This window comes from Pelodiscus sinensis, chromosome 7 (assembly GCF_049634645.1).
Source record: "Pelodiscus sinensis isolate JC-2024 chromosome 7, ASM4963464v1, whole genome shotgun sequence".
In the NCBI taxonomy this organism is placed as follows: domain Eukaryota; kingdom Metazoa; phylum Chordata; order Testudines; family Trionychidae; genus Pelodiscus; species Pelodiscus sinensis.
In genome coordinates this window covers 54,436,586-54,449,970 of record NC_134717.1, presented here as the reverse complement: position 1 = coordinate 54,449,970, position 13,385 = coordinate 54,436,586, and the positions used below count along the sequence as shown (strand labels likewise).

Below are 13,385 nucleotides of genomic sequence, written 5' to 3'. Positions count from 1 at the left end.
TTCAACTCTCCCTGGTGGTGGTTACAACTGCATGCTTTGAGATCTATGTCTATGAATATAAGGTTAAAAACTGATGTATTGCTCTAGGTAACCTTATCCCTATTTTGGCCTGAAGTCAGATTATTAAAAATGTTTGAATTATTTTAGTGTGGTCTGGACATTTAGGTTTTCCATTAACATGTATCAATTTATCTTCCTATTCATCAGAGTTAATGTCTGCTGAAAAGCATGTTAACATATTAGTTGATTGGCTAGTGTACTCAGTGGGAGAATTTAAAAGGAGCAAACATTTTTCAAGCACTATAAATGAAGAAAGCTTGTTTCAGCCAAAACACTAGTCTTTCACATTTTTCTCCTCTTATTTTTGTGATTAAATTAAATTACTTACTACAAATTTGATGTTTTATCTGATTATTTGCTATCACAAGATTTTAGGATGTAGGACCAGTGCCTAGAAGGAAAAGTTGGTTACCTGTTTACCTATTTTTTTGTTTTAAATGGTGCTGAAGTAACTGATCATTCATAAAGTATGACTGATTAGCCAAATTTCTGTATTTGAAGTTAAACACTCCCAAAGTTGTAAAATCTGAATTTCTAGTTCTGTGGTTACCAACTGGTAGATCGCGATCTACCGGTCGATCTCAGGGGCTCTAAGAGTCGCTCTTGAGCCCTCTCTGAACTGCGCACTTGCAGCGGCACCTAGACTACATGCAGCCTGTCGTACCTGCAGAGTACATTTAAATTTGATTTCCTCATTGGAGGAGCAGCTATTCACTGAGCAACAACACAGGTGAGTAGCTGCGCAGAATGGTGGGAGCTGGAAGGTCAGGAGGGCTGAAACACCCCAGCCAGCTGCCCCGCGCTCCACCTAATCGGGTGGCTTCTCCTCTGCACCTGCCCACGTGGAGTGTGGGGCACCCTGGCTGAGCGCCATGGCCAGCTGGCCAGGCAGCCACTTCTCTTCGCTCCAGCCCAGCTGCCCCTGCGCTCAGCCCGAGAAGCTTGCTCCAGCACAGCTAGAACTAGGCGCAGCCTCCCTGGGCTGAGCGCAGGGCAGCAGGACTGGAGCGAAGAGAAGCCGCTTCTCTTCGCTCCAGCCCAGCTGCCTGTGCTCAGCCCGGAGGGAGCGCAGGACGGAGGCTTCCCTCCGTGGCTGGTATAGGGAACTCCCTGCCCCCGACCTTGTTCCCTCTTCCAATCCCCAAAACTGTCCCCCGCCCTCCTGCCCCCCTGTTCCCTCTCCCTTGCCCCCCTGTGACGGCGCGTTGGGGGTTCCCCGTCTCCTGCACCCCAAAATGGCACAAACAGACTGCACCAGCCAGTGGAATTGAGGGTGGTTTATTGCTCCTCCAGCACAGCGCAGCACAGATGTAATCTGGTTACAGGAACTGGGGGCTAAGAGGTCTCAATGCCCCCCATGAGATAGGGGAGTCCCAGCCCCCTCCCCAGCTCCTTCTTCTCTGCCTTCCAGCCAGCAACTCCCTAACTAACTTCCAGCCCTGCCCCCCAGTCAGGGCAGCATTCCACCTTCCTTTGTTCCTCTCCATGGGGGGTGTCTGGCCACTGGTTCAACAAGTTTGGCATTACCTTGGCCTAGTGAGGTTTTCCCTGCTGGGTCTTGCTCCAGACAGCAGGGGTCACCCCAGCCCAGCAAGTACCCCCACTACGTCACACCCCCCCAGCCCCGCTGCAGAAACCTGCCCTCCCGGCACCCTGCCCCCCCTGCAGAAACCAGTTCCCTCTGACACCCTGTCCCCTACCGCAGAAACCTGTCCCCCTGCCTTCCCCACTACAGAAAACTGTCCCCCTACTCCCCTCTGCAGAAATCTGCCCCTCCCTTCCAGCAGCCTGTCCCCTGCTGCAGAAATCTGTCCTGGCACCCTGCCCCCTCTCCCCTGCCCCCACTGGCACCCTGTTCCCTGCCCCAGAACCCACTAGCACCCCTCCCCAGTACTGTGTCCCCTGCTCCCAAATGACTTTTCTATAGGTCAGTGACCCCTGACTCAAGGCAGGTTCCCTGCCATTCTCATAAATAAAGACAATGCAGAACATTTTTGTGTTTAACATAGTATTCTATTTAAAAATGAAGCCTGGCCAACAAACCCCCAATGGGGTCAAGCCCCCATCTGGCCACAACCACTCCTGCATTCCCCCTTCCCCAGACCCTAGATCTGAGCCTATCAAACACTGGAACCCCCTGCCCTGAGCCCCTCACATACCCCAAGCCAAATTCCTGCACCCTCACATCCACAAGCCTGTGGCTTGCTTAGTACCTCAACACTGACCGGCCTGGAGCTCCCTCCCTGAGCCAGTGTCCCCTTCTCCACCTCCTCCTGCATCCAGATTTCCTCCCAGAGCTTGCACCTCTCACCCTTTCCCACACCCAAATCCCTCACTCCCACCCCAGAGACTACACATCCTGTCTCAACCCAGCAAGAGTCCAGCTAGACTGCAGGAGTTTTTCAGGATTCTGGAGATAGCGCAGAAAAACTCTTCTGCATCCAGGGTTGCGTTTTGTTCATCCGCTTTTTTAGTGGAAGAGCAAACATGCTCTTTCGGTCACCCCTATATTTCTCTTTCCACAAGTAATAAAGGGGCTTCCAAAAGAAGGGTTTTTTTTTCCTGACATTTGGTCCAGTCTGGACAGGCCAAATGTTGGAAAAACCTCTTCCTACAGAAGAATTTTTTTTTAAAGCAGCAGTATAAGGATTGGGGATAGCAAGTGATGGAAAGGAGGAGAATAGAGAGGGTGGGGCTTCAAGGAAAGAGTGAGGTTGTAAGTCTTGGCTTGGTCTGTCATTTAAAAAGTGATCTTGGGTGTAAAAAGGTTGAAGACCACTGATCTAGCTTCATAAGAAACATATTACATTACAGCAATTCCCCCAGGTACCAATTTCCATGCAGAGATCTCAATGATGCCCAAATATTTTTGAAGTACCTTTGAAGTTGCTATGAAAAATAAATGTATGTTAACCATATATTTCAAATTCTCTATTAAGTTCTATTAGCAGATTAATCTCATCAGACATCTCACAATGAGCTACACATCTGCCCATTTTATAACAATTTCTCTACCTCAGGATAAAGCCTCAGACAATGAAAAACACCAACTAATATACAAAACTGCTGCCAAACATGTGGATGTGAGCATATCAATTTCATGCTCCAATCACTATACTGGCTGCTCATCCAATATTAGACCAAATTCAAATCTTATTTGGGCCTACCCCTAAGATAAGGGTCTCCATAACAAAGACCTCCTGAATCTGCAGCAAACACAAAGGCTGTGTCTACACTGGGCCACTTATTCCGGAAAATCAGCCGCTTTTCCGGAATAAGCTGCGAGCTGTTTACACTGGCCCTTGAATTTCCGGAAAAGCAATGATGCTCTACTGTACAAAATCAGCCACTATTCCGGAAAAACTATTCTGCTCCCGCTCGGGCATAAGTCCTTATTCCGGAACACTGTTCCGGAAAAGAGCCAGTGTAGACAGCCCAGTAGTCTTTTCCGGAAAAAAGCCCCGATCGCGAAAATGGCAATCGGGGCTCTTTTCCTGAAAAGCGCGTCTACATTGGCCACAGACGCTTTTCTGGAAAAGCAGCCTGCCAATGTAGACGCTCCTTTTCCGGAAAAACTGAAAACGGAATAATATTCCGTTTTAAGCATTTCTGGAAATTCATGTCAGTGTAGACACAGCCATAATGAAATTCTAGAACAGTGATGCTCAATCAGGGATACATACACATCTTCCAGGGGATACTTCAACTCATTTAGATATTTGCCTGGTTTTACAACAAACAAAACTTAAAAAACAACAATGGTCCTGTACCAGCCTACTTAAAATGCACTAGCAAAATCACTACAAACTAAATTTCATACAATAACTTATTTATACTGGTCTACACCGAAATGTAAGTACAATACTTATATACAAACTGATTTATGTTATAATTAGATGGTAAAAATGAGAAAGCAAGCAATTTTTTATTAATAGTTTGCAGTGACATTTATTTTTGTAAGCAAATAGTTTCTAAGTGATGTGAATCTGGAGTACACAAGACAAATCAGATTTGAGAAAGCAGTTTGGAAATGTTGAGAATCACTGTTCTAGAAAACTACAGCAGAACGAGTAAAAGACAGGGATGCAAGAATGTAACCAGTTTCTGGTTAGCTGATGCTTATGAGTTCCAGTTACCTATTAAACTGCCACAGCGTCAGTGGAGAGGCCAGCGAGTTAAAAAAATACCAGCATTTAACAGTGTAATCAAATAAATTGTAATCAGTTACACGGTTAGCATTTTTAACCCTTTTTACATCCCTAGTATACACTGAAAATAGGACTTCTTGGAGGCTTGGTTCTCCGCAATAGCTGAAAATGTCCACAACCCTGACCAGCTACCACACAAACTGCAAGACTAACATTTTTATATGACTTGGAAAAGGATAAAGCATAAAGAATAATGCTAGTCCCCTCTATTTGGTCCTGAAAAGAAGAAATGCAAATTTAGCTCTAAGTGTGGACTGCTTGTGTGAATTTATGTAATTTTGTAAGAAACCACGTGATAAGCATGGTACAGATCAGTAACAACAAAAAAAAGATTCAGAAGCCTACAGCCCTGCAAATCTGCAGAAATCTGAGGGTATCCACATCTGCAGATGTGAAGGAGGGTATCTACGGCTCCTTTTTACAGATACTGATTCAAATCTTGTATCTAGAATCCTGCAAATGCTGCTTTATATCTGTGCATATCCATATCTGCAAATGCAGCTATCCACAGATCATTTCTGAAGATGTGGATACCTATCCTGTATCCATGCAGGGCTCTACAGAAGTCCTTTAACCAGGTTGATCATATCAGTAGTTTATTTATGGAAGACTACATTTTGTGAGAACAATACCCAGATAAATTCTCAAAAATAAGGGATACACCTTTCCCAGGAGAACAATACAAAGGAAATATTGATATTGTTGAGATCTTCTGATATGCACAACTAGGTCCTGGTCCATGATGAGGGCTCCTAGGTACTATATGGCAATACAAATAATAAAATTGATACAATCACCTTGTATTTATAGTAGGGATGTAAAAGTATACACGTGTAAACAGTTAACCAAAGAGCCTGATACAGAGACAGTGGCAGGGAATAAAATGGGGTGGCAGGCAGCTACCCCAGGAAACTCCTCCCCCTCATGTAAACATGTAACCACTGAAATTTCCAGCAGTTACACATTTACCTTAATCCATACATTTTAACATCCCTAATTTATAGGGACAGGAAATAGTCAAGAAGGGCATGGGATGTAAAATCCAATTTAATTAGTTAACTGCTTAAACATTACATTTAACTGGTTAACTGATTAAATGGAGGATGGGTGGGCTCGAAGGACCCCCGCACTATGGGTATAAGGGCTGCTCCAGCCTAGCTGCTCCAGCAGCCTCATGGGGCGGGGCGGGGAGGTGGAAGTGGAAGCAGGTAAGGGAATGGCTGCAGAATCATGTGGGCTGAGAGCTGGAAGGCCTCCCTCCCCCCCCTACTGTTGCATCCTCCCCAACTCTCCATCTACAAGCCCCTATAGGCTGGGAACTGGCAGCCTCCCCCATCCCGCTCTGTGCGGACCATGGCTCCGGGAGTAACGGTTAATCATTACATGGTAAGCATCACCCATTAAAGGTGATGCTTACTGGATAACTAGTTACCCATTCACATCCCAAGCATACACAGAGGACAATAACTTCAATTACATCTCCCCACTTTCTCAGCCTTTAAGACTTTTCCCCTTCAGTCAAAAGACAGTCAGCTTCACAATACAGATTTGTAAAAGGTACATGTGCATTTAAACATTCCTATTATCAAAATATGGTTGTGATTATTGTTTCCCCTTTTTTACAAATTATTTAATCATATACCAGTATTAAATAGTTCATTTTGTAACAAGGTATGTATTTAGCTGTGTCAGCACACTAATTGAAATGTTTTATTGTAAATGACCTAACATATCAATAAATAAAATTATTTTCCTACAAGAAGTTGGTCATTCTATGATGTGATGTGAAATAAAACAGTTTAAACTCTTCTATAATGACATAACTATTCTTTCAACACTGGTTGAAAGAATAGTTATTATGTCACTATAGAATGTCAGCATTCCCATTCCTCACCCCTACCACGAACTGATCACAGCTATTAATCTTACCTAACATTCTGAAATAAACACACACAAATTGTTTCCATATGGGGGCACGGGAGTCCCATGCACTCCTTTTAATTACTGTAAGGCATTATGGTAATTAGAGTTCTGCAAAATTCTCAACAGATGACAGTCGGCTGTTGATTCCACTTCCCCTTCCCACCTCCTTCAAGGCCATATCTCGTATTTTACTGCTACTCCTCACCCCCCAATAATGATCTCATTCTGATGGCCCCCTGCCATGCTCCACAACTGTCCCTAGCCAGCACCAGTACTAGTCTCCTTCCTTCCCACATTCAGCCCGTGTTGCTCCCCACCCATGTCTACAACAAGCCTGTCATCCCATCTCCCTCATCTCTGCCTCTGAAGTTGCTGCCGATCTAACTGAGCGCATCTCGCGTCTTTCTTCCCTCATGATTCTGAAACTCGTTACATCTGCTCCACCCAGCTCGCCTGCGCGGTCCCTTCCCTGCCCCATCACCCCAGCGCGGATCACCCGGCCGGCCACACCGGCCGGGCCGCGGGGGTCGCTCCCCTTGCGCAGGCAGAGTCACTGCTACATGCAGGCGTCAGCCCCTCTCCCCCGGGCCCTGCTCCCCCCGCGACCACCGAGCCAGGCGGGAGAAGCGCCGGGCACCCCGCGGGCAGCGAGCGGCTGGAGACGGCGCCACCCCCGAAGAGTGACCCCAGCGCGGCGCCCGCAGGCAGGGAGCCGGCGAGGGGTGGTCGCGGGACCCCCGCCCCTCGGGCCGCGGGCAGGGAGCCGGCGAGGGGTGGTCGCGGGACCCCCGCCCCTCAGGCCGCGGGCAGGGAGCCGGCGAGGGGTGGTCGCGGGACCCCCGCCCTCAGGCCGCGGGCAGGGAGCCGGCGAGGGGTGGTCGCGGGACCCCCGCCCTCAGGCCGCAGCCCGCACCTGGATGTAGTTGCTCTCGCAGTACTCGGCCACGCGCTCCAGGTTGGTGTAGCTGTCGAACAGGGCCCGGCGCCCGCCCGGGATTTCCTCCTCCAGCAGCATCTGCAGCTCCGCCATCTTCACATCCTCGCCCCCCAGAGCCGGCCGGGGGCCCAGGGAGAAACACCCACCGCGGCGCAACCACCGGGCGCCCACCGCGCAGGCGCAGCACCCGGCCCCCTCCCCCACGCATACACACTTCCGGTTCGCCCCGGCTGCGGGGTGGTTAGCCCAGTGGGAGCGGGCGGCACAGGGAGGACATAACGGTCCGCGTGGGGCCTGAGCAACGGCCGATGGGACGAAGCAGGGGGAGGGGAAGCAGACACCAAGGACATCCCCCCGCCCTCACTCGCGCCCCCTGCGCTGCCAAGCCTAAGTCTCTAGGCGCGCTCCCGTCGCTGCTGTGCGCGCGCACAGCGAGTGGCTAGGTGGGCAACCGTAGCGCCGTCCCGCCACCCTTCTTCCAGAGGCTGGGTTGGAAATCTGACCCTGACGTTCAGTAAGTTTCCAGCCCCTTCGCTCTCTGTGTCTCCTGAGTTTCCAGCACAGGCTCATAGCCAGGCCCCCGGGATTTACAGGCTGCAATCCTTGCCAGGATGGCAATCGAGTCATAGACCACTGGAGCTGGACGGGACCTCCAGAGCTCATCCAGGCCCCTGCCCCAGGGTCCAGTACCAGCTGGACTATCCCTAATAGAAAGTTACAGTTTTAGTCCATTGCTTCTTATCCTGTCCTCAGAGGCCAAGGAGAACAATTTTTCTCCCTCCTCCTTGAGACACCCTTTTACATACCTGAAAACCATTATCATGTCCCCTCTCAATCTTCTCTTTTCCCAACTAAACAAGCCCAATTCTTTCAGTCTTCTTTCATGGCTCATGTTCTCTAGACCATTAATCATTCTTGTTGCTCTTCTCTGGGCCTTCTCCAATTTCTCCATATCTTTCTTGAAATGTGGTGCTCACAACTGGATACAATACTCTAAGGCTGTGTCTAGATTGCACCCCTTTTCCGTAAAAGGGATGCAAATTAGACACAGCGCAATTGCAAATGAAGCAGGGATTTAAATCTTCCCTGCTTCATTTGCATAAACATGGCTGCCACTTTTTTCCAGCTCGGGGCTTTGCCGGCAAAAAGCGCCAGTCTAGACGGGGATCTTTTGGAAAATAAAGCCTAGGCCGAAAGGTCCCGTATTCCTGATTTTAAGAGGAATAAGGGATCTTTCGGAAAAGGCTTTATTTTCCAAAAGATCCCCGTCTAGACTGGCGCTTTTTGCCGGCAAAGCCCCGAGCAGGAAAAAAGCAGCAGCCATGTTTATGCAAATGAAGTGGGGAAGATTTAATCCCCGCTTCATTTGCAATTGCGTTATGTCTAATTTGCATCCCTTTTACGGAAAAGGGGTGCAATCTAGACACAGCCGAACTGAGGCCTAATCAGCACAGAGTAAAGCAGAAGAATGACTTCTGGTGTCTTGCTCACAACACTCCTGTTAATATATCCCAGAATCCTGTTTGCTTTTTTTTTGCAATAGTGTCACACTGTCAACTCATGTTTAACTTGTTGTCCACTATGACCCCTAAATCCCTTTCAGCAGTACTGCTTCCTAGATAATCACTTCCCATACTGTATGTGTGGAATTGATTGTTCTTTCATAAGTGGAGTACTTTGCATTTGTCCTCATTAAACTTCATCCAATTTACTGCAGACCATTTCTTTAGTTTTTCCAGATCATTTTGAATTATGACCCTATCCTCCAAAGCACTTGTAACCCTTCCCAGGTTGGTATCATCTTCAATCTTAATAAGCGTACTCTCTATGCTGATATCTAAATCGTTGATGAAGATATTGAACAGAACCAGTCCCAAAACAGACCCCTGCGGATCCCCACTTGTTATGCCCTTCCAGCATGATTGTGAACCATTAATAACTACTCTCTGAGAACAGTTATCTCGTCAGTTATGCATCTACCATAGTAGCCCCATCAAAGTTGTATTTGCCTAGTTTATTGATAAGAAGATCATGCGAGACCATATCAAATGCCCATCGCTTCTCCCTTATCCATAAAACTCGTTATCCTATCAAAGAAAGTTATCAGATTGGTTTGACATGATTTGTTCTTTACAAATCCATGCTGGCTGTTACCTATCACCTTATTTTCTTCCAGGTGTTTGCAGATGAATTCCTTAATTACTTGCTTTATTATCTTTCCTGGCACAGAAGTTAAACTGACTGGTCTATGTTGTGTAATAACTATTAACTGATTACAGTGAAACGAAAGGTCATAATTGACTACCTATATTGCAATGATACTCTATTTATCTCAATCTAACACTTCAATATGTGTTGAAGAGTCCCCTATTAATTCCATAAATAAACCATTGGAAGCAGTATACTCTATGTACTTTGTGTGACTTGTTAGAGAAAAAACTGCCCCCCAGTAAACAGTTTGGCCAGGCCACTTTTGCTATAGTGGGCTGCAGTACTCCTTGGGAGAAACCGACCGCACCCTTCCTGCATACCATTGCCTTTAGAAAAAGGGAAGGTGTGAAAAGGGGAAAATAGCCTCAGACTCTCCCACCCGTCACCTTGGCGTGAGAACTGCAGGGCTTACCTAGTCGCATGAAACCTGCTCAGTTTCGGCCCAACCCCTGGAACACAGACGACCCCCCCCCCCCACTTGGTGACCATTGGGCCATATATGGTAATATGCAAGCGCGGGAAAGGGATGTGCAGATTTGGCGATAAATACCCATCACACAATTTGCTCGAGGAGGTCTTCGCAACACACGTACCACCGTGCGTGTGCCTTCCTGTATACTTCAAAGCACTGCCGGCCTGATTAACTGACCAGCCACCTCCCCCGACTCTAGGGTGTAACCAAGGCCTTCGCAACCTAACTGATATCTTTGAAATGTTCCGTGTGCTGTGTAAGTTGGTATGTATGATTTGATTTTTTCTTGTTGTATATGCTTAGTGTTGTAGTTGTTTTGGGTAGTACATAGAGTTTGTAGTTATCACTGTTATTTAATTAGTGTAACTGGATATTTTTAGAATAGAGACTATTCCCCTTGCCATTCCCATCCTTATATCTCTGACACGTTTAACTAGAAATTGTAGAATAAATATAATAAATACTATAAATTCATCACTGTTATAAATAAATATTTCTTATTTGCTAAAACGGTCCACCTGGTTCTGTCCTTCCCCCCTTGGATATGCATCATCGGACCTGTGATTCTCGCGACATGACTGATTCAGTCACAGAGATCCCCTTGTGACTATCACTTGATGAGCTGAAATAGCATTGAGCCAAGCTTCCTGCCCTTAGGGGCGCCCCTCAACCCCCTGTTCTGAATCAGACACTCCTGCCTCCTCCAGCACTGGCACAGAGCTGGGAGTCACAGATAATGCAGATGCTAAGATCAGCTCAGCTCTGGGGAGGCTCAGTTAAAGGGACTTGCCTCAGCACCATTGGGACCTGAACCCCAGATAAATCCATCTTACTCTGTATAAAATTGTATTCAGAGTATGCTCATATTGTCCATACTCTTATGTAAAGCGACAAATACACAGCTGTCTCCACACCCCAGTGACAGTTATTTACACTGGGTTCATAAATAAACAACACTTATTTTATTCTGGTAGGATGTAAGTGGTTAGCATACAGCATACAGAGCAAATAAACAAAATAAAAGCTAATAAAATAAAACAAAGCACGCTAGCTAAGCTTAATGCACTAAGAAACTTTAACATATAATATCTAACTGTAACAACAGTTCTAATATTTTGTCAAAGGCTGGAAAGCCTCCCAGCCTGGACCTGATCCTTCCCCCTGTTCAGTCTCAGATGGTTCCAGCAATCATCTTGGATAGCAAGCAGGGGTGTCCTGACATCTGGCAGCTTTCCCACCTTGATATAGATTTTGCCCAAGGTGGGAATCCTTTATGTTCAGTTTAAACTTCTCACCTTCAGTGAGAAAGTACAAGGACCAAGCTGGGATGTAGCATCAGGCAACACAGTCACATGTATTTGTAGCATCCAGAATCCATGAGATAATAGCAGTGTAGCAGGAAGACAGTTTGCCCCCATTCAATTGTCTCTTGGTAATAGCCATTAGTTCTGTGTCTGGCTTCTTCATTGTCATTCTGATGGGCTGGTAATAGGCTTTTCCCAACATGAACACATTGATAATAAATCTATAGTTAATATTCCTAATTTCAGATACAGAAATGGTACATGCATACAAATGGGAAAATTATATTGAGAAGATTACAACTTTTTAAATGATATCTCACATGGAGTATTTTGCATAAAGAATTTTCTAGTTATGGATATTTATAGTCATAAGCACATTTCTATAAAGAATATGAAATTCACCATCACACTTCACACCTACCATTTTTGTATATTTTGCTGCCTATCATCTTAAGGTAGATGATGATCACAAAATTACACCCAAACGGAAAATATAAAACAATGTATTTAGGACAATATTAAAATAACACTGTATTATACATTGACTTTGAAAAGTATCCATCACTGAGCTTGTCATCAAAAATTCTAGGAAAAGTACTAGATATTATTGTGCAGTGATAACACCCAATAATTTCACAGTTGTGGGAATTATTTCAAAAGGCCAATTTCAAGCACTTTGTTTGACCACATTTCAGTTATGGACTTAAGAATGGAGTGACTACTTCTATGCTTAAGTATTTTGCTCAATCCTGGCTTAATTATTATCCCCTCAGGTTTGTGATTTAAGTCCTCTTAGGAACAAAAAATACCGTTTTCTTGACTAAGAAGTTTTGACCTAAATTTCGATTTTGTGAACTTCTAACTGTGTACTGCTGTCTTTCTAAATTATGTAACTTCTGCATGTCAGTGTCAGGTGAGCAGCACCTTTCTGGAACAGAGGTCCAGTCCCACACCCGTTCATCTCAACAGGATTTTGTAATCGACTACAGTGTCCAGCAGGATCAGATCTTTGTTCTTTTTATGTAACTACTGCTCTATTCTTCTAATCAGAAGAATAAAATGTTTCTTTTGTATGGATCCCACATAAAAAGCAGATCTTGTATAGCGTGAGTGAAAAGGTAAATTCTGAGCCACAAGCAGTGTGCTTTTCAAAATCAAGAGAGAACATTTTATAATCCAGAGGGCATTCCAACCAGAGAGGAAGGACTGCCTTATGGCTAAAGTACAACAGTTATCTAGTCTTGGCTTTACCGCTGACTTACTGTGTGATTTCAGGCAAGTCACTTCATAGCTACGAAATTAAAATAACACCCATTCCACCTGAATGATTTAATTCCATATCATTTCCTTTTAATCTGCCCAGAAAGTCCTTTTTCTACGCATAGCCCTCCATCTACCATGCACAAAGCTAGATCAGAAGCAGAAACATTTCAGCTTTTCTAGGAAAGCTCTTTTCAGGGCCTAATAACTGAACAGGGGGTGAGAGAAAACTCAGGTGGGTGACATGCATCATCTGCCCATATAGCTTCTTTTACAAATGCAGTTCACCCTCCAGGCAGTATAACATTTCTATTCTTACAGTTTCCATGGTGCAATTGATTTTGAGAAAGCCATCAGCTGGAGAAGCCTCAACCCTGGAGTCTTACTGGAGCTGCACAGCCATAGTGCTGTGGAAGGGAATATTGCTAGGTATTTAGAGCTGCCACAAGAACCTCCACCTAGATGGGCCTGGCCTACAATTGATTTATAGAATATATGTGAATTCTAAAGAATCTGCAGGATTTCGGGGCCAAATTTATAGCCTTTTGGCAAACCTCTTTCTGATCCTCCTTTAAGGCGAATAATTGGGAAGAAATCACTGCAAGGAAAAACTCCTGGAGACTTTTTCTTCTTAGCTCTGCTCCCAGGCTTTTCCATGGGAGGAATGATTGGCTGTAATATTTGTTAAAGTGTTTTAAAACCCTTATGGGCAAAATGCTATTCTAACATTTTTAATGCCGGTTTAAAATTTGCAACTTAAAATTACTTGATAATGTGTTTTAATTTTTGTACGTGTCATTTAAGGTTCCACGAGACTAATTCATATTTCATAGCTGTAACCAATTTAAATCCATATAGACATGTAATCTCAGTGAAATACCATGTGTACAACTACATGCACTGCTGTATAATCTTAGTATTGCCAAACCTAGAAGTTCAAAGAGTCACACCCCCAAACCCACTTCATTTTTAGAAGAAAACTAAAAACATGATTATGACTTCTGATTTGT

At 45.2% G+C, this 13,385-nt stretch overlaps 1 protein-coding gene across 5 annotated transcripts in view; it reads right to left on the bottom strand.

Annotated features, from left to right (window-relative positions):
* Positions 1–7,458, bottom strand: part of ABI2 (abl interactor 2) — a 109,611-nt gene extending 102,153 nt beyond the window's left edge. For 2 of the 5 annotated variants that reach the window (XR_012905253.1, XM_075933797.1), the window contains exon 1: positions 7,105–7,449. Coding sequence is in view for 4 of the 5 variants with exons in the window: in XM_075933797.1 (XP_075789912.1) it covers positions 7,105–7,221 (117 nt within the window). In the remaining variant the exon portion in view is untranslated. Of the gene's footprint in view, positions 1–7,104 lie in introns of all 5 variants that reach the window. The other 3 variants (XM_075933798.1, XM_075933800.1, XM_075933799.1) reach the window with 3 other exon arrangements.
* Positions 7,459–13,385: the final 5,927 nt, after the last annotated feature.